General features: G+C 39.4%; 1 protein-coding gene across 1 annotated transcript; it reads right to left on the bottom strand.

Moving 5' to 3' along the window:
- Positions 1-2,879: 2,879 nt before the first annotated feature.
- On the bottom strand, positions 2,880-17,991 carry LOC112769482 (uncharacterized). Its single transcript, XM_025813995.1, has 5 exons — positions 17,868-17,991; positions 17,583-17,634; positions 17,213-17,478; positions 16,610-17,104; positions 2,880-3,658 (listed from the first exon to the last, which is right to left on the bottom strand). Exons 1-5 carry the CDS (start codon positions 17,989-17,991, stop codon positions 2,880-2,882), a joined length of 1,716 nt encoding a protein of 571 aa, XP_025669780.1.
- Positions 17,992-22,586: the final 4,595 nt, after the last annotated feature.

Below are 22,586 nucleotides of genomic sequence, written 5' to 3'. Positions count from 1 at the left end.
AAACGATGAAGAGAAAAACAGGTTTGGAAGTAAAGGGACCAGAAGAGTGTACCTGATTGATTGGTTGCAGATCTTCAATTTGAGACTCTATGGGAAAATTCCTAACCTGCAATGAATGACAGGGAACCAAAGTCCGAAGAAACAGAGGCTGTAGACAACGTTTGGTAGGGCAGAGGAAAGCAGATCAGGAGATGAAAACAAAGGGGTTAGGGTTCAATTTGATGATTACCTGATCAACTAAATCCGTGAAAAAAGGGGCTTGCGTGAAGGAATCGCGACAAAAGACAGCTGACGGTGAAAGCAGAGAAGAGCACATGCACCCTTCCTGAGGAGAAGCCACGCTGGAGAAAAACATCCAGCTTGGATGTCTGCGGGCCTGAAACGCGGATAGCTCTCCACATCGGAGTTGAAACCACGCATATGCTAATATATACTAATATATTCTATATTTATAAATCGTATGAATACTCTTCTTTCATAACATCCTTTGATTTTCATTTAATAGAATCTAACGGTTCATAAAAAATGGTGCATCTAGTGCACACAAAATGGTTGAGACGATTTTAGACATACCCCAAAGAAATTGTCCCTCTCTAAAGAAAACATAGACCAAAACAAAACTATAAATTACACAGATAAGATTGGAAGGTATAAGAAGAAACTACATTATATCTTATCAAAAACTTCCGTAAATACAACATTTTCAGTCCTGATAGGATCAACTAATCCATCATCACAAAGTAAAATCTTAAGACCATTTCTATTCCTAACTCGGAAAAGAGCTACATAAAGTTGACCGTGACAAAACACAGGACGACGCAAGAACAAACCGACTGTTGATAATGTTTGACCCTGGCTTTTGTTTATTGTCATCGCAAACTACAGAGAAACCGGGAACTGACGGCGTTGGAATTTAAACGGTATAACCGTATCACTGGGAATCATATTCATTCTGGTGATAAAAACTTTATCCCCAACATTGCTACCAGAAACAATATCCGCACCGATCACATTTCTCCCTAGATCTCGCACAACAAGTCGGGTCCTATTACACAAACCCCCAGCTGGATCAATATTCCTTAACAAAATAATAGGCATGCCTATTTTCAACTTCAACGAATGATTAGGTAGACCAGAACACCTAATCTGATTCAAGAATTCAATATTTATCCAATCAACATCAACATCAGAATAGACATCACTACCACATATCGAATCAGCACTGAGATAATTTTTCTCCTCCCTGGGCAACAAGTCAACTATATAATTGTTTATCTCTTCAACATTGTCGATAGTCGGAGCTAGAATTGCCCTATCCTGGAAAAAGCTTGGATCACGAAAATTCTGAACCAAATTCGGATAGATTGTATTTACAATATCTTCCACTGGATTTTCCAAGATAGGAATGATTATATCAGAAGGAATATCAACAAAAAGTTTATCATTGACCACTGTTCTACATCGACCTTCACCGATTTGAAGTATCCAATCTGAAAATGACCTTAACTCCTGAGGAGTTGATTGTTTCAATCCCATTGTTAACCTCATATTTTTCATCAGATGCAAAACTTCGCAATATTTCCAGAGGACAGAAGAATTTATCGAAGCCATGACAATCTCAGCACGAGAACCTTTCGGAATAACTGGCAAGACCTGCCTGAAATCACCACCGAGAACGACCACCTTCCCACCAAAAGGTAAATCTTTATTCCTATCAGAGACCGAAACTATTATATCACGTAACGTCCTATCAAGCGCCTCAAATGCTAATTTGTTAGTCATCAGTGCCTCATCCCAAATAATCAAATCGGCCAATCGGACTACCTCAGCTTTTGCACTGTCCTTCTTAATCCGATAAACAGTATCTTCAGTCAGCTCAACAGGAATATTGAACATAGAATGAGCCACCTTACCACCAGGTAACGACAGAGAAGCAATACCACTAGAAGCAACGTTTATAACAATCTTTTTCTCAGATCGCAATCTAGCCGAAAAAATCCTGTATAAAAAAGTTTCTCCAGTGCCACCAAACCCGTACACAAAAAAGAATCAGTGCCTCTTATTTGAAACGCAATCAATAATTTTATCATAGACCACCCTCTGTTCTTTATTTAACTTTAAGACATTTGTATCATGCTCACGAGTCAAAGAAACAGTATCATACTGCAACTCACGCAACAGCATCAAGTTGCTAAATTGAGAGACTAAAGAGTTATTAAGAACCGGCATGCCAGCATAATTTTTCAATGATTTTTCATTACTCTGCAATAGTTTCTCAATCTCCAACAAACAAAATGTTTGCAACTCATCCTGACTCATTGTTAGATCTACGTTTAACGATAATTAATAAATATTAGCACGATAATATCATTTCTGCACTATCTGTGTCCGTGTGTGCCTGCTTGTCATATAATAAATTCATCATGAACAAAATTCTTACTGGGATATTGCAGCTCATGCCTTCTGCGATAAAGAATATCATCAGACAAATAAGCCCAAGTTTGTTCCCAAACTGACAGAGGCCTTCCCATGGAACCAGATAGTAACAACATCACAAAAAGCCTCCTTAGCTGTGCAACGGACGCTACCTCGGTGACTTTCTTAATAGCAGAAACATACTCTTTATCATCTATCAAGAATCCCATGGCAGAACATGTCTCCTAAAATGTATCGTAAGTAACACCATTCACGGTACTTATACTTCGAAAACTGGTACAACCTCTCTGCACGTTCAAAAGCATCCGCATATAGAAAAGTTCACTAGATGAGGGATGAGCAAAACTCAATCTTCCAATTAAGAATCCCCTCTTTCTCGGCTTCCACTCCCTACTGTTCGAACAATAGACAAATTTGCCTGGATATTCAACATATGTTAAAGATCACCCATCCGGGAACCGCCTGTTGGCCATTATCCAACCCGTAAACATCGTCAGCAAATCTTTGTTGCGCAAATAAACATGAATAGTGATATCAGCATCATCGAATATAACATGTTGCTGGTTCGGCAAGTGAAAAGTCAACCTCTGTACTGACGGCCATCTATGATGAATATCATAAGCAAAAATTCTCCACATGGATTTAGACGATGATAAATAACGATAATCATAATACTGCTTGATCTCATCAACCACCTGAGAAGATTCACCAACATGATATATTTCTCCAACAGTTGCAGTCACCCGATCCGGACCCTTATTGATATACTTAAAAAGATACTTGATGACGTTTGACTTGTTACAGAACTCAAGATTTATGTGAGCTTGATATTTCATTAACAGCAGTGGATTATAAGGCACAACAAACCTGTTGTCAATATCAACGTCGTTGATCTTCACTGTCACACCCATATTACGACGTCTATATATCGGATAGCCATCTTCATCAAAGCTTGTTTGGTCAACGAATCTTTTCGGATAAAATTTTGAGCACTTACCATCTTTCATGCAAGGAGAACTCGATCTAAGTCGACCGCAGGGACCATGGATCATGTACTTGGTGACAACAGTATAAAGAGCTGGAAATTTGAGGGGATTAGGTAGCTCGGCACAGATGAATTCATCAACAATTTCAATACTTTGTAAGTTGCTTTCCGCGTTAAGCCATAGTAACATATGTGCATGTGGTAGACCTCTTTTTTGGAACTCAATAGTATACATACCTAAAAAATACAAAAACATCATTTAGAAGTCAGACAACTACATGTCCGAGGACAACAGACAAAAATTAAAATGCCAACCGAGAAATAACATACCTGCGCTAAGTGGACCAAAAAACACACCTTCCTTCAGATCGCTGACAAACCCCAATTTGAGGATTTATCTTGTGATGATTTCAGGGGTTTTATCAATGATTCCACACACTTTATATATGAAAATACAAGATTTTGCATTCCTTTCCTAGTTTCGCCTCATGAATGAAAACATGCTTATTTCGCACTAAAATGGATACATTTCTAATCTTCTCTTGATGCCATTCGATGTCGTGACTTGTGTGTTAAGTGGTTTCAGGATATAGAGTAGGAATGGACCGAAAGAGAGAAGGAAGACGGGTACAAAGGAAGAAAGCATGAGGATTAAGCTTTGGAAATCTCCGCATGGGCGCGTGCGCGCACCTTGCGCGCCCGCGCGGATAGGGCAACGTGGAGCCAAAGCCAAGAGCCGGCTTGAGAAGCGGCTAAGCCAGGATCTTCATGGGCGCGCACGCGTACATCACGCCTCCGCGCACATTACAAGACGTCTCAACGGCGCGTGCGCGTGCCTTGCGCGTGCGCGCCGATTTGCGAATATGATTTTTTAAGAAGTCACGTGACTTAGGCATGGAGGCAGTTAAGGATCCCACTCTTGGAGAAACACCTTGGCGGGAAAAGCTTAAGAAGACCAAAGGAACAAGGGTTAAGGACACTTAGTTAGTTCATTTTCTAGATCTAGACATTTTTAGGGAGAGAGGAGAGTTAGTTACACTTTTTGGGGGAAGAAGAGGGAGATTCAAAGCTTCACTAGGGTTCATCCTCATCTAATTTCTGAATTTTCAATGACTTTTTGGTGAGATCCATTACAATTCTCACTCCACTTTGTTCATGTCATAGATTTTCTTCTCTAATTTCAAGTAGTAAATACAATTGATCAATTCTCATAGATCTAGAATTCAACTTTGTAATTTTGGATTTCATCTCTATTTTGGATTTTCATTGCTACTCTTTGAGACTTGTTGTTAGATCTTTGTGGTGCAATACTTTCAATTTGACTTTTCTTCTCATTTTACTATGACTTTCCTTCTTGCTCATCACATGTTTGATAAAATGACAATACTAGCTATGGAGTAGAATTCTCACACTTGGCATAGGGTTTGGTCCTTGGAAGAAATTGAATAGTTGTATCAATAGTTGATTTGGAATTAGGGATTGCTAGTTGGCTTGGAGTGCACTAAAGCTAGATTCCCATAAGGTGATGCTAGGACTTGTGACTCAAGTTGATTGCTTTCATTTGACCTCCCTCTATACCTAGGGGATAACTAAATGAAGCAAGGCCTAATTGTTATCAACATTGAATGGACTATAAGGATAGAATTTCTAATGCCAACCCTAAGCCAAGTCTTTTGATAATTGATTGTTCGTTTCTCATTACCTTGCTAAAACCTTCAAAGAATTCCAACAAAGCTAACTAAATCAATAAGATGTACACTTTGGCAATTCCAAGGGAGAACGACTCGGGAGACTAGTACTCTCGGATATAGATTGTAGATTTGTTTGATAAAGGATTTTGCGTCGGTTTAGACTATACTACGATTGATCATTTGATAATTTCTATACCGGCAAAAATTCATTTGTCAAAATGGCGCCGTTGCCGGGGAAATGCTTAGTGTGCCATGTTATTGTTTTGGATTAAGTGTGTATATATGTACATAGTTGCACTTCATTGTATACTACGCAATTGACTAACTCCTCATCGTTACAATGAATCCCATTTCCCCTTCATTGCATGACGCGTTCACAACCGAATCCGAGCTTAATCCCTTTTGATCCGAAAATAGAACGAACTTTGTTTCATATTAGACAAGCTCGGAGGCGGTTAAGATTTGGAAAAGGTGAAGAGGTTTTCACCACCTCAACCACCTTACTAGAAGTGAACATTGAACCGTCACTCAAAGAAGGCATTAATCATACTCCCAGCAAACTCACTAACAATTCTTCTTTTGTTTTAGGTACTAATACCATGGACGCTCCAAGGAGAGTTACCATCAAGGAAGCGGGTGCACCGGATTATGTCCTTCAACCCCTTCATGTAACTCACCCCAATTTGAATGCGAACTTTGAATTGAAGACCGCTTTGATCAACCTCCTACCCAAGTTTCACGGACTTCCCGCACAAGACCCTATTCGACATCTCAAGGACTTCCATCGCATATGCTCGACCACTAGACGGGAAGGGTCCGATGAAGTTGCTATATGGTTGTTTGCTTTCCCTTTCTCTCTTGAGGACAAGGCCAAAGAATGGTTCTACACTCTCTCTAGTGAAGTTACCTCCGATTGGGACCTACTTAGAAGGGGGTTCTTGGATAAATTCTTGCCCCCGGAAAAGATGGATAGGTTAAGGAAGGAAATGTCTTGTATTGTGCAAGGTGAGACGGAACCACTCTATGAGTATTGGGAACGGTTTCGCAAACTACTAGATGCATGCCCTAATCACATGCTCGACACTCAAGTATTGCTTGGATACATATGTCAAGGGATGCGAGAGCAAGATAGAACCCTCTTGGACACCTCTAGCAATGGTTCTTTGTCCAAATATAAAACCGCGGAGGAGGCATGGCAACTTATTATTGACTTAGCCGAATCCAATCAACATATGAGGCGAAGAGTCAACCGTCCAAGGACCGTGAACGAGGTATCAACTAGTAGTGAAGCCACCGCTCTAACTCAATCCTTGAATGAGATGACATCCGTCTTGAGGCAACTCCAATTGAACCAACAACAACCACAACAACCTCAATCATATCAACAACACCCTCCACCACCTCAACAACACAACCAACAATTGGTCCCTCAAAGAGTATGTGGCATTTGCTCTTGCTACTCTCACCACACGGATGAGTGCCCAAGCCTTCAAGAAGACAACACCTTGGCGGCTACCCATAATTTCTATGACCACCCCAATCAAGGGTACTACCAAGGAGGTAATCCTAACCAAGGACACCCTTATCAAGGAGGAGGCTACAACCAAGGAAGTGGACACAATAATCAAAATTGGAAAGACAATCACCAACAAGGGAATAGGGACAACAACAACAATGGAGGAGGTCAAAGATGGAATAACAACCCGCAAAATTTCTCACAAAACCGACCATACAACTTACAAAATCAACCATACAATCAACAAAACCCACAAAGAAACTACCAAACATATCAACCACCACATCAAAGACCACCACCCAACCAATCACAAACTCCTCAACTCACATATGCAACCACCCCCTCCAACCAAGACGAAACACTCCGGACCATTATCCAAGGCCAAAAGGAATTACAAAACACACTTGCTTCCGGCCTCACCGGCCTCACCTCTACACTACAAGCTCTTCTTGCACGCATGGACACACCATCGACCCCCACTCCTCAACCCCCAATCCAAAGTGTCATTCCCTCTCAACCTCAACCAAATCCAAAAGGGGGCATCAACGCCATCACCCTTAGATCCGGTACACAACTAAAAGAGAAGGAAGCAAAGGACCCAAGTCCTATCACAACCGCCCAAGGGGAAGAGAGAATAGATATAGAAGAGGTAGTGGAAGAGGAGACACCACAAGCCATAGTTGAGGATGAAGCCCAACCAACAAGAGAGACAACCAAGGCCAAAAGAACCTTGGAAGAAGAAATTGCTCAACCACTTCCATTTCCAACACTTGCAAAGAAAGCTAAAAAGCGCATGGAACTCGAGCCCAAAATGGTAGAAATGTTCAAGAAAGTTGAGGTAACCATCCCCCTCTTTGATGCCATCCATCAAGTTCCTAGATATGTCAAATTCCTCAAGGATTTATGCATAAACAAGGATAGAATTCTTGAATTGGAAACCATCCCATTGGGGAGTTCTATTTCCGCTTTGATGGGAACATTACCGGAGAAGTGTGATGACCCGGGCCCTTGTATGGTCACTTGCACCGTCAATGGAGTTCAATTAGAGATTGTATGTGTGACCTCGGAGCATGTGTTAGCATCATGCCGCTCTCCGTTTATCGGGTATTGAACTTGCCCCCACTAAAAAGATCGACGGCAAGATTTGTCCTAGCGGATAAAAGCATAATAACCGTAGCGGGTGTTGCGGAAGATGTATTGGTGAATATAAAAGGGTTGGTGTTTCCGATTGACTTCTATGTCCTTGAAATGCCGTCAAGCGAAACCGAGAGAGCATCATCTATCCTACTTGGAAGGCCATTCTTGAGGACTTCTAGATTTAAGCTTGATGCTTACTCGGGGAACTACTCATTTGAAATAGATGGGAGAATTGTAAGCTTTATCCTAGAGGAAGCAATGAAGCATCCACCGGAGAACCACTCCCTATTTCGGTGCGACCCAATCGACAACATAGTAGCCGAAGTGCATCTTGCAAGACTAGATGAGAAGTGCATGGTCGACGAAGCAAATGAAAAGTCAAGCGAACTAAATACTACACATCATACAAACTATCCGGAAACTCAAACTTCAATGAATGACAAGAAGATGGAATTGAAGCCACTACCACCTCACTTAAGGTATTCATACCTTGATGAAGCCCAAAAGCTACCCGTGATAATTGCACAAGAGTTAACTCCTCAACAAGAAGAAAAATTGCTTGATGTATTGAGGAAAAACAAAAGGGCAATTGGGTGGAGTTTGGCGGATTTAGTGGGAATAAGCCCCCAAGTATGCGAGCACCGCATATTTCTTGAAGAAGGAGCAAGACCGGTCCGACAACCTCAAAGGAGACTTAACCCAACCATTCTTGAGGTGGTAAAGAAAGAAGTCACTAAGCTACTTGAAGCGGACATCATCTATCCTATCTCGGATAGTGAATGGGTAAGCCCAGTCCAAGTAGTGCCAAAGAAGTCCGGAGTGACAACAATCAAAAACGAAAGTGGTGAACTTATAGCAACAAGAGTGCAGAATTCTTGGAGAGTATGCATAGACTACCGAAGATTGAATGCGGCCACAAGAAAAGATCACTTTCCACTACCGTTTATCGATCAAATGCTTGATCGGTTAGCCGGTAAATCATACTATTGTTTTCTTGATGGCTACTCCGGATACTTCCAAATTCATATTGCTCTAGAAGACCAAGAAAAAACCACATTTACTTGCCCCTTTGGAACGTATGCTTACAAGCGTATGCCATTTGGCCTATGCAATGCACCGGCAACGTTTCAAAGATGCATGATGAGCCTATTTGCGGACTTTCTAGAGCAATCGATGGAAGTTTTCATGGATGATTTTAGTGTGTATGGTGAATCATTTGAGCATTGCTTAGGTAACCTTGAAAAAGTCTTAGAAAGATGCACCAAAATAAACTTTGTCTTAAATTTTGAAAAATGTCATTTCATGGTCAAACAAGGCATTGTTTTGGGACACATAGTATCAAAGGAAGGCATCTCCGTAGATCCGGCAAAGATAAATGTCATATCCAGTTTACCTTACCCCTCCTCCGAGAGGGAAGTCCGTTCTTTCCTTGGACATGCAGGATTCTACCGGAGATTCATCAAGGACTTTAGCAAGGTGGCCTTACCTCTCTCTCGATTACTACAAAAAGACACCGAATTTGAGATGAGCAAGGAATGTATGGAAGCATATGACAAACTCAAGGTAGCATTGACACAAGCCCCTATTGTACGAGGACCCAATTGGATTCAACCCTTTGAAATCATGTGTGATGCTTCGAACTATGCGATAGGAGCCGCGTTAGCACAACGCGAGGGTAAGATTCCCTATGTCATAGCTTATGCTTCCAAAACATTAGACGGAGCCCAATCCAACTACACTACTACCGAAAAGGAACTCTTGGCTATTGTTTTTGCTTTGGACAAGTTCCGAGCCTATCTTCTTGGTTCCAAGGTAGTAGTGTATTCGGATCACGCGGCACTAAAGTACTTGTTGGCAAAAAAGGAATCAAAACCGAGATTAATTCGTTGGGTGCTCTTATTACAAGAATTTGACTTGGAAATCAAAGATAGGAGCGGTTCCCAAAACCTAGTGGCGGACCATTTAAGCCGCCTCGAAAACCCAAAAGGCGACACCACTCCTATCAATGATTCCTTTCCTTTAGACGCCTTGCATGCAATCTCGGAAGTGGTTCCTTGGTATGCCCCAATCGCAAACTATTTGGTTTCACGCACTTTCCCTCCCAATCTCGACAAAAACAAAAAGGATAAGCTGAAAAGCGAATCCAAATACTATATTTGGGATGATCCCTATTTGTGGAGGTGTGGAGCGGACCAAATAATGCGACGGTGCATACCTCAAACCGAATTCCAAGCAATCTTGGACGCTTGCCATGCTTCCGAAGGAGGTGGTCACTACGGGCCCCAAAGAACGGCAAGAAAAATCCTTGATTGCGGATTTTGGTGGCCAACTCTTCTCAAAGATGCCTCTCTCTATTGCAAATTTTGTCCCCAATGTATTAGGTTTGGAGATATTTCCAAGAAGGACGAAATTCCCCAACAAAATATGCTTTTTTGCGAAATTTTTGACGTATGGGGAATCGACTTCATGGGACCATTTCCAAATTCCAATGGCTTTCTCTACATCTTGTTAGCCGTCGATTATGTGTCAAAATGGGTGGAGGCAATCCCCACCCGAACGGACGACGCTAATGTTGTGTATTCTTTTGTGAGGAACAATATCATTTGTCGCTTTGGCGCCCCAAGAGCAATCATAAGTGACCAAGGATCCCACTTTTGCAACAAAAGAATAGACGGCCTCATGAGAAAATATGGCATCATCCACAAAGTCGCCACGGCTTACCACCCTCAGACAAACGGCCAAGCCGAAGTCTCTAACCGGGAAATCAAGCATGTGTTAGAAAGGATTGTAAAGCCGAATAGGAAAGATTGGAGCATTAAACTCTCCGATGCACTGTGGGCCTATCGAACGGCTTACAAGACACCCATTGGCATGAGCCCCTTCCGGCTTGTATATGGTAAAGCATGTCACTTACCGGTGGAGATTGAACACAAAGCTTATTGGGCCGTAAAGGAGTGTAATATGAGCTTGGGTGGGGCCGGAGTAGAGAGAAAGCTTCAATTGGCAGAACTAGAATGTTTGAGATTGGAAGCTTACGACAACTCTAGACTTTATAAGGAAAAGTTGAAAGCCATCCATGACAAGAACATTAGGAGAAGAGAATTCCAACCCGGTGACCTAGTCCTTCTCTACAATTCAAGGTTGAGATTACTACCCGGAAAGCTTAGATCAAGGTGGGATGGGCCCTACCAAGTGGAGAAAGTAGAACCTTATGGAGTCTACCACTTGCGCCACCCATCAAACCCGGACATCTTCAAGGTAAACGGGCACCGTCTCAAATTGTATCATGGTGAGCAAAGAAAGAATGCCAAGGAATTTGAAGTGTTCCTCTTGAGGGATGCAACTCTTGAACAAACACCATAAGCCACTGAAAGTCCAACTTAAGGACGTTAAACAAAAGTGCTAGGTGGGAGACACCCCACCATGGTAAGATCTTCCTTTGCGATTTGTACATAGACACTTGACTTCATGTTTGTTAGCTAGATTTTAATGAAAACTCCCCTTCATTTGTTGACTTCCTTGATAGTTTACCAAGTAAAATACCCTGCTATAGTGCTTAAGTGGCTGTATGGGGGAGGGTTTGAAATGTCAAAAGTGGTGTAAACATTTGCAAAATTAGAAAAAACCACCCCTCTGCGCATGCGCGCAAATGGCGCGTCCGCGCACATGAGCGAAATCTGCCAATCGACGCGCAAGCGCACTGTGCGCGTCCGCGCCGATTGCCTTGCTGACCCCCCTAGTACATCCCACAGAGAGTTAAGCCACTCTCAAGCTTACACTAAGCCACCGGCCCAGCACCTTTGCCGCGTGCGCGCACCTGGCGCGCACGCGTCCATGCAAGGCGAGCACGAATTGCGCGCGCGCGCCGCAGCCGCGCACGCGCCCTTTTATTCTGCACTCCTCTCTGGGCCATTTCACAGAGAGTTGAGCCCCCTCCAGGCCCCTCTCATGCCTGGGGCACAACCACGAGGACGCGCGCGCGCACTATGCGCGCGCGCACCAACAAGCACTGAAGCCATCTCTGGTACTTCGTCCAGAGAGTTATGCCACCCCTGTGCCTCCCCTGTGCCACTAGCCCAAGCGCATAGACGCGCACGCGCACTGTGCGCACGCGCGCCCCTAGTCCACCTCGCTCCCTGCGCGAGCGCGCACCGCGCGCGCACGCGCCGGTGATCGACACCTTCTTTAAACAAAAAGGGGGCACACTCACCCCTTCATTCTCATTTCATTGCTCTTCTTCTCCCATATCCTTCTCTATCTCACAAGGTATTATACTAGACTCCCTCTTAGTCCATTAATCTCTTGTAGTTCTTATTCATTTAGTTGCACCATCTTTTAGGTAGCTTCCTTCTTCTTTTCTTTCTCTCTTCCTCCTTTCTCTAGTTACTTCCTTCTTTCTTCTTTGTTCTTCATGAGCACTTAGGTCCCAAACTCACTTACATGAATAGATGAATGGTGTTACTTACTTTTCTTGCAATCAATATGCATTATAATCGTTAATAATGGATTGTGGAATGTTACATTGCTCTCATTTTCACATAATCACATACTACTTGAAGAATGCACACCAAGTGTTCGATGAAAGGCACACTTGAAATTTAGACTCATTGTGACTACCTTGCCTCTCAACCAATCACTTTTGAGTGCATCCCCACTTTCCACAAACCATTCTTTCCCATTTTCTTAGCTTGCCTTCCAATTATGGTCCCTAAGGGTGTGTGCTTCTCATGCCTCTTCCTTGCATGCTTAAACTACCCTAGCACCACATGAAAATAATTTGCTTTGCTCTTCACACATTATCCTAGTTACATGTTGCAGCTGTCATGTAACAAAGATACCCATATTTTATGGCATTACTTTTCATCACATAGAGCTCATGTACCTCCACTTCTTTGAGTTTGATATTTTCCCTTTCTTGCTTCCACAGGATGGTCATCAAAAAGGACAACGGGAAAGGCCCCAAGAAGCCAGCTTCCAATAAAGCGCGCCAAGAACTAACGGCCAGGCCCCTCCTGAAGAAGACCAAGGGCCCCGTTAACGTTCTAGAGAAGGACAACCCTCCTAAGGATTCAAACAAGTTTCCCAACCGTTACTGCGAACTTGTTTACTCCAGAATGATTGAAAGGAATTACCATCCGGAACCTCTCCTAGTCTTACCGGCTCACCTCAGTCCGATTGTGATGCCACACATTGACCGGAGGCATTGGAGATTCCTCTTGAGGCAACCAACGGAGGCCAATCTCTCATGGGTGGTGGAATTCTACTCCAACTTCCACTCACCTCATCTCACATCAATATTTGTGCGCCGGAAACAAGTGTCGGTCACCGTGGAAACCATCCGAGAAGTCCTTGGGATTGAACCGTCAACGGATGCATATGACGCCTACCAAGAAGTCTTGGCTACATGCGTTGACCGCGCATTCGATTGGAGTGCGATCCTCCGCGTCATTGCTTTACCCGACGCATATTGGATTCGGGGGACCATAAAGCGAAGACCCAAGGGTTTAGATGTCCGCCACCTCACTCAAGAAGCCACGGCATGGGCCCAAATTCTAGCTCACTACGTGCTCCCAAGCACACATGGGTCATCAATCACCGCCGAGCTTGCCTTATTCCGCTATGCTCATGTGAAGAGGCTTCTCAGCGTAATCACCCCACCTATGGAAGAACCCGATATCTCCACCTCCACCGCAACTTCAGGCGGAGATAGCAATGGCATTGGGGATGTGGCACACTCGGCCGAGTGCGCCTAACCTCTAGCACGGAGACCGTGCTAAGTTTTAAGTGTGGGGAGGTCGGCCGACCGATCTCCGTAGGTAACATCTGAATAAATCCGAATAAATTAGAATAGGTTGCATGATTAGGTTTTAGTTGACACCATTCGCATGATAAATCTGCTTGGTTGGAATAATGAAATTCTCTCTTAGGAAACCAACACTGTGGGACGACCATGGCATTGCAAATTTTAAATGCTTTGATGCCAAAGTTGCATGAAGAATTATATTTTGGAACATGGTTTTGAGCTAAGAACACAAGCTTGTGAGATTTGAGCCTAATGGTGTGGTTACATCTTATAACCACTTATTTTTCCTTCTTGTGTGCATTATTCTCCTCCTATGATTGTGATCTTTGATTTGTTTGATTCTTTATGTCCATTATTTAGTGTATTCATGCATTTATATGATTGAGGCCATCATTTCATTAGCTCACTCACCCAAACGGCCTTACCTTCTATCTTCCTTTGTTAGCCAAATTTGAGCCTGCGATCAACCCACTTTGTTCTTAATTTAGCACATTACAAGCCTTTAAGCGGAAAACAATAAAAGTCCTTATTTGGATCTTTGATTAGCTTAGGCTAGTGTGTGTGAGTATCATTCAAGTGTGGGAACCTTGGGACATTGGGTGAATAAGAGGGTATTTTGTATTATTATTGAAAATATTGGGAATTGGGTACATACTCATGTATTGATCAAATGTAAAACCTCATGCATTGACGCTCTTGTATATAGAAAAAAAAATTGAGAAAAACAATATGGAAAAGAAAAGAAAAAAAAATAGAAAAAGAAAGAAAAAAAAAGAAAGAGGAAAAATAATGAAAAGGGGACAAAATGCCCCAAAGTGAAGCTCAAGAGGAATCAATGCATAAGTATAGTGAAACGAAAAGAAAATGCATGAGTATGTGGAAAAGTGAGGAATGGGTAGTTAGGTTAGCACTTAATTGTATAGGTCATTATATAGGTTAGGTGGGAAAAGTTCAAGTTAATCAAAGATTCAAATCCTAAGTCCACTAGCCATATACGACCCTACCTTGACCCTAACCCCATTACAACCTAGGAAAAGACCTCATGATAATTGTATGCATGCACTGAATAATTGTTGATTGTTAGATGAAAAACAAATCTTGGAAAGCATGATTAGGGGAGAATTGAGAGAATAAACCCCAAACACCGAGTGATTGGAGTGCAAACACTTCCGACGAGGGTTCGATGCTCAATCCTTTGATTCCCGGCTCTCGCGAGCATTCCTCATGTAAGGTTGCGCATATTGCATTTGATGCTTAGAAAGTGGCAAGTCCTATGCTTTGACCACCATCGTATCCCATGTGCTCGCATATGTCCTAAGAAGGCTAATTTGCTCCCAACCAAGTGGATAGTGGCACTAGTCATAGTCATAGTTGCATGCATATAAGTAGGTTGCACTTCATGAGTCTTATACTTTTGCAATCCCTCGGTCTTCTGTGTTTCTTCGCATTTCTCTAAGCATGAGGACATGCTAGAATCTAAGTGTGGGGAGGTTGACAAACCCCAATTTGAGGATTTATCTTGTGATGATTTCAGGGGTTTTATCAATGATTCCACACACTTTCTATATGAAAATACAAGATTTTGCATTCCTTTCCTAGTTTCGCCTCATGAATGAAAACATGCTTATTTCGCACTAAAATGGATACATTTCTAATCTTCTCTTGATGCCATTCGATGCTGTGACTTGTGTGTTAAGTGGTTTCAGGATATAGAGTAGGAATGGACCGAAAGAGAGAAGGAAGACGGGTACAAAGGAAGAAAGCATGAGGATTAAGCTTTGGAAATCTCCGCATGGGCGCGTGCGCGCACCTTACGCGCCCGCGCGGATAGGGCAACGTGGAGCCAAAGCCAAGAGCCGGCTTGAGAAGCGGCTAAGCCAGGATCTTCATGGGCGCGCACGCGTACATCACGCCTCCGCGCACATTACAAGACGTCTCAACGGCGCGTGCGCGTGCCTTGCGCGTGCGCGCCGATTTGCGAATATGATTTTTTAAGAAGTCACGTGACTTAGGCATGGAGGCAGTTAAGGATCCCACTCTTGGAGAAACACCTTGGCGGGAAAAGCTTAAGAAGACCAAAAGAACAAGGGTTAAGGACACTTAGTTAGTTCATTTTCTAGATCTAGACATTTTTAGGGAGAGAGGAGAGTTAGTTACACTTTTTGGGGGAAGAAGAGGGAGATTCAAAGCTTCACTAGGGTTCATCCTCATCTAATTTCTGAATTTTCAATGACTTTTTGGTGAGATCCATTACAATTCTCACTCCACTTTGTTCATGTCATATATTTTCTTCTCCAATTTCAAGTAGTAGATACAATTGATCAATTCTCATAGATCTAGAATTCAACTTTGTAATTTTGGATTTCATCTCTATTTTGGATTTTCATTGCTACTCTTTGAGACTTGTTGTTAGATCTTTGTGTTGCAATACTTTCAATTTGACTTTTCTTCTCATTTTACTATGACTTTCCTTCTTGCTCATCACATGTTTGATAAAATGACAACACTAGCTATGGAGTAGAATTCTCACACTTGGCATAGGGTTTGGTCCTTGGAAGAAATTGAATAGTTGTATCAATAGTTGATTTGGAATTAGGGATTGCTAGTTGGCTTGGAGTGCACTAAAGCTAGATTCCCATAAGGTGATGCTAGGACTTGTGACTCAAGTTGATTGCTTTCATTTGACCTCCCTCTATACCTAGGGGATAACTAAATGAAGCAAGGCCTAATTGTTATCAACATTGAATGGACTATAAGGATAGAATTTCTAATGCCAACCCTAAGCCAAGTCTTTTGATAATTGATTGTTCGTTTCTCATTACCTTGCTAAAACCTTCAAAGAATTCCAACAAAGCTTACTAAATCAATAAGATGTACACTTTGGCAATTCCAAGGGAGAACGACTCGGGAGACTAGTACTCTCGGATATAGATTGTAGATTTGTTTGATAAAGGATTTTGCGTCGGTTTAGACTATACTACGATTGATCATTTGATAATTTCTATACCGGCAAAAATTCATTTGTCAATCGCTTAGCAGACATTTCAACTTAGCATGAAAGACACAGCAAGAGATATCAAGACGATCAACGATGGAAATTCGCTCTCGCTCTGTGAATCGCTGAAATTCAGGCCAATTCGGATTACACATAATAGTAAGGAATAAATTTGGATAGCCAAAATGTTTACAGATTGCCATCGCATCCTGACAACGATTAAACATATAACGTCTACCACCAGTGAAGGAAGAAGGCAAGATGACTCGTGTCCCAATTGAAGAAGCTTCGTCATCACCATGACGCATAGCCTCTTCTATTCCTTGAAGCACTTCTCCTCTAATTGTACTTTGCTTCATTCTAATCTCATACAACCTCTGGGACTCAATCATGGTGAAACAGTCAACAACAAATTGTTGAAATAATTGCCTACACTTGTGAATAATTCCATCTTCTTGCTCCCTAATCTGCAGACGAAAACATATGAATTCCCTGAGAGAAACCCTTGTTCTCCTTCCAGGGACATATCCCTCCTGTTGACCTCGATAAGGAATATTCAACTAGTAATCATCCTCGCCATATGGAAACAACAGCGGATACTATAAAGGCCAATATAGAGCATGAGTTTCATAGATACGTTGCAACTGACCAGCAGTAGATCGAACAATAATGTCACGACCATGATCCGACGAATCAAAATCTCCAACAATCAGAGCAGCAACTTCGTCACAAGAGGGAGTATTGTAAGTTCTTCGATCAACCTTCCTATGCGAATACAACTTCAAAGAGAAGATCTCGGATGGATGACACTGATAGAATTCTCTGACTCTTCGAAATGACTGTGTTATGACATTATGAGTATCGATCATTTGCAACAACTCAGTTATCAATTCTTTATCTATCTCAGATGTTTGCCTAAAATAAATATACATTAACCACAAAAATATATTTAAAAACCACACATAATACAATTATGATATGTTTTGATACATCATTATTAGTCAGAAATGATTAATAACGCATTATAACGGGAATAAAACACAATATAACTATGCAATGACAGATATAAACCTATTTTTCAATGCAAATAACATTAAAACATTAGGGAAATAAAATAAAAAAATTTAACAACAAAACTTCAAACACACATACCGAAAGATTCTCTGCCTATGCATTATCTCATGCTGAGTGTCATATATATATATATATATATATATATATATATATATATATATATATATATATATATATATATATATATATATATATATATATATATAATTGCGTAAATTTAGGCTTCTGACCAGGATCCGGGAGCAAACTTCCAATCTGATGATAATTTTGACCAGTTATTATAAACTGCGGTGGACCACTCCCATCATTCACTGAATCCAGAACTTTACCACCAAGAGACGTGAAGGCAAACATATTGTTATAAGATCAAATAATTTTTTGAAAATACAATCTCTTGCTATCATGTCCGTTAATCAAATTATATAGCAGATCTGGGGGCTTTCGGAGATAAGGTAACTGAATTTTCCCTTTTGAGCAACAAACAGTAAAAATAGGACGATTAACTATAGAGTCTCTTTCAACACGTTTTGATAACCAGAAACACGCCCCACAGATTGAACATTCATAGTTAGGATCACCAACGTCAAGACAACTTGGTAAAGATAAAGCGAAAAAAAACATGCATAACAATAAAAAAAATTTTTATCTCAATTAGATGGCATGAAATAGATTCAACATAAAATGAATAAACCATTAACTTACAGATATAATATATAATAAATACTTGAATCGTTTAAATTTTGTCAAAAAAATATATCAGAAAACACTACTTCTATTTTACACTGCCTGAATAATATCTCATCACAGAAGCACAATGGAATCTTTTAGAACTAAGTAAATAAGATTTCTATTTTACTATTCTTGAATAATAGATGATTTAAGAAAGAGAGCGTACCTTGTATCTCACTTTGTAAGAACAGAGGATGATCAATAACAGAACCAACTTGACTGAATGAATTTATCGAAAGATCATATATTTCTAATTGGTCTATATCATCCATTTTAATTTAAAATAACACAAATTTATGTAAATATATATTTGACAACCAAACATAAAAAAAAAATTAATGATGAAATAAGAAATCAATTAATTATTTAATAATCAACGTGCAAATTGAACATTAAAAATGTAATAAACTATGAAAACCAATCAGAATTAACATTGATTTATTAAATAACTAAATATAAATAAAGCTTAATGCACATTCAAGAACCGTTTGATTTTTTTTAATGTTAGAATAGACTTTGTTTTATTATTTTAATCACTCATACTAATTGTCTAGGTTGCAATTAAATAAGCTAAATCACTATTAGAATCATTTTGTATTTTTTTAGACTTTAATGCCTCTATTGGTCCATAGAATCCTGTAAAATTTTTAACCAAGTGCGTATATCTTTTTTTTACTTTAACTGAGTCATTGCACAATTTTTTTTCTTAATTAGCTACAAAGGCTTCCTTTTTCTTTTAATTGAATCCATGCACTATATTCTTTGTTGTAAACATCTCATTATACAATTGACCGAATCATTATCAAGGGAGGCATAATTGAAAAAACTAAAAAAAAAAATTCACAGACAGAACTAAAAGAAAAAATATTTATATGGAACTAATAGAAGATTAAAAAAAAATTAGAGGAACCGACAGAATAATTAAACTTTTCTTTAATATACAACTATTGATTATGACATCAAATTAAGAAAGTTTCAAGAAATATCCCTTGTCTATTATTTAGCTAGAAAAGTTAATTAATTAACTAATTACGTGAATCCAATCACATAACGAAAAAACTTTTCATATTGTCCAAGACAAGAATAAACACTAATTAAACAATTTATTAACCTCTAGTACTTGTATATGTTTGAAACAACAATATAAATTAAACCTATATACTGATCTAAATGATTCCATAAAGAATTTTATAACAGTGTAAAAAAACAATAATAAATCAACAAACCAATCTATTATTAGATATAAATTCAAAGAACTTAAAATATAATTTAACAAAAATAAAATTGAACAAGGATAAAACATTTAAAGATATTATTATACCTGACAAGATAAAATTTGAACTCTGATTAACATTCTGAGACACCTCAACTAAATTTTCTAAAAAATAAAAATAAACAGAAACATTGGAAACATATAAAATAAACAGATAAATTTTTAGAAACATAAAGATTAACTAAAAAAATATAGGTAGAGCAAAAAAAATTACCCATATAATCATTCAAAGAGAGAGCAGGCATCGAGGAATCGAGGACCTCTAAAACATTAAAAAACAAAAATAAATTACAAAAGACTCCCATAGATATCAAATCACTGAAAAATGGAACATAAAACACTAAAAATATCACGAAGGTCAATTCAGTACTGACCTTTTGCATTTCGATGGTGACTTTGTGTTCGCTTTCTTTTCAAAGAATTTCGCCTATATTCTCTAGCATGAACAGAATTATGAGACATCTTTGTTACTCGTACTAAAGAAAACAAGAGGTTGAAACATAAATCGCAAGAACTACCCCTAATTCATTGCCCAAAAGACATCCACATTGTTAAGTTCCTATAAGCAAGAGGTAAAAAAAAAGGGGGGTGGCTGCAAAGAGAACTTGTGAAACACACCAACAAAGAACTTATATAACCATGCACACCTTTGATAACGCAGAACATAAAAAAAATAAAGTATTATAATCAACACCAATAACTAATTGACATGAAAAGATAAAGTTGTACAACAATAAAGAAATAAAAATAAGAACTGCCGCATTTCATTAAAATACTGATAGTGATATACACAATTATATATGGCTATCTCTCCTATGATAAGGAGGATCCCAACATCTGACTACATATGCTAGTATGAAACCTAAAGAGGGTACAACATTGAAAATGTGTCCAATCCCTAGCAAAGTCACTATTACAAAAGAAGGAGTTGAGAATAGACCTAGTTTGCAGATGACCCGAGCCAACACAAAAGGAAAATTCCTATATCTGACAATCCTATTTGTTGGACACAATCTAAAAAGGTCAAATCAAAATACCATCCAGCCAGCATGATTACATTTCGATGTATTTGGAATCATAAGCCTTCCTAAACACTTGTAGACATACTATATAAAGTTCCTACACCTATACACAGCAGCTCAATCCCACACCTTAAATCAAACTCTATTAACCTTGGCAATCTTGAACCCACGCCCATCTGCATCAGCAGCAGCCTCTTGAAATTGGGGATTCAGATTTCTCTTGCCCTTGGAGGAGACAACATGATTTTCATGAATAAGCTTCTCTCCATATTGGGAAGGTGCATCAATAACGTGGGACAACACCTCCTATCACAAAGAAATTAACAAAAGCTATGAAAGTCACTCAAGAAATGCAAAATCCATTTAGAAACAACACATAGGAAAGAGGGAAAAAATATTATATAATAGCACCTGAGTTTCTTTTTCTGGTGAGCTAAGCAATATATCCAGTTCAGCAGAAAGATCATCACTAACAGTATCATTGCTGGGTGTTTTCTCATCATTTCCATGTTCACCATTAATTAAGGAAGCAAACTCAGTCCCTTCGGAAATAGCAGGCTGTTTTCCAGCCAAAAAATCTATAAAAAATGGGGTTTTAGATAAAATCCCAGAAGACTCACTAGCAACTTTCTCACTTTTGATAAAAGTCTTTGATGACTCCTTCTTAATACCAATATCTCCTTCTCCACAGGGAACAGATTTGTGTAAATCAGGCTCCTATTCATATGCCACAAGAGTTTAAAAATACATAAAACGGTAAGAAAAATTCACCACAACACAATAAAAAAAGGAACAAAACATGAATTTACACAATGTAAAAATAATTATATGTATATCTAATATTTTTTGGAGTAGACTCATCATCACCATTATAATCGGGAAGCTCAAACATGGCAATAATGGTGGGATCATCACATATTCTCCTAACTCGGAAAGTGCCATAAAATGTATCATGTGGCACACCTTTGGTATCAACCTTCAGCAGTAACTTCTTTCCAATGAGCTCTTGGAATATAGGAGGATAAGTATCCCCACATACAAGCTATTTTGAAAATAATACATAAGAAATACAGAGTTTAAATAACACATATCACATCCCTTAAGTGAACAATACACAAAAGAAAACTAAGAATATACACTTGCATCTCTTTGAACCTCGGTAAACAAGTCAGCACATGATTTCTTAAGCAAATAAGATGCCTCACAATCAAAGAGAAGGAAAATATCCTCCCCACTATGATCTTCAACTGTTACTTTAATTTTAAATCTGCAGAGAAAAAAAAGGAACACAATGATTCGGAATAAATAATACCAAGAAACATTATTTTTATAAACAATCCACAAGACAAAATGAAAAGACATTTTGAACAAAATTTCTGACCTTGGAGTCACATTAGTTATGTGCTTCAAACAAAAATCACAGTAATATGTACCATTTTTGAGGATAGATACCCTTTCCACACACACAAGCAGAATACCACCAACCTCCATCCTCAACAATACCTTGGATTGTACCAAAAATGATAAAAGAACCCTCCTATCCAATCGGCATTTCAAAATTTGTTAACAATATGAAAAAAAATAGATCTAGAAATTGTTCTTTGATTTTCCTTTTCAGTTCATTTGTGTATAAAATAAATATAAACACAACTAACTCAAAAGAAAACAACCTCATTGTTATCTTAAAGCTCTTCAATAGTGCATTTTCTAGTTAAACGCATAAAATCATCTTCCAAGGAGACAACTTTACCCTCATTTGCAATAAACAGTGGTTGGGTACCATTGACACCTTGCTCAACCATACCTAAAAAAAATTATGCAAATACTTGTATTTGTTATTCCAGATTGGTTGTAAATAAAGAATACAATAAAAATCAACAAAATAAAATATCCTAACCTCTGCCTGAATTCCACAACTTCAGAAA

Source organism: Arachis hypogaea, chromosome 18, assembly GCF_003086295.3.
Source record: "Arachis hypogaea cultivar Tifrunner chromosome 18, arahy.Tifrunner.gnm2.J5K5, whole genome shotgun sequence".
Lineage (NCBI taxonomy): Eukaryota > Viridiplantae > Streptophyta > Magnoliopsida > Fabales > Fabaceae > Arachis > Arachis hypogaea.
The sequence above is the reverse complement of the archived record's forward strand: the minus strand, read 5'-3'. Positions and strand labels throughout refer to the sequence as shown.

What these genes read in the sequence shown, in the direction of transcription:
- LOC112769482 (XM_025813995.1), bottom strand. Translation starts at nt 17,991, where the DNA reads ATGTTTGCCTTCACGTCTCTTGGTGGTAAAGTTCTGGATTCAGTGAAT. An exon ending in TTTTATTCCCGTTATAATGC is followed by an intron (nt 17,479 to 17,582) that starts GTTATTAATCAT and finishes TATTTATTTTAG; the next exon opens with GCAAACATCTGAGATAGATA. An exon ending in TATTGTTCGATCTACTGCTG is followed by an intron (nt 17,105 to 17,212) that starts GTCAGTTGCAAC and finishes TTCCTTATCGAG; the next exon opens with GTCAACAGGAGGGATATGTC.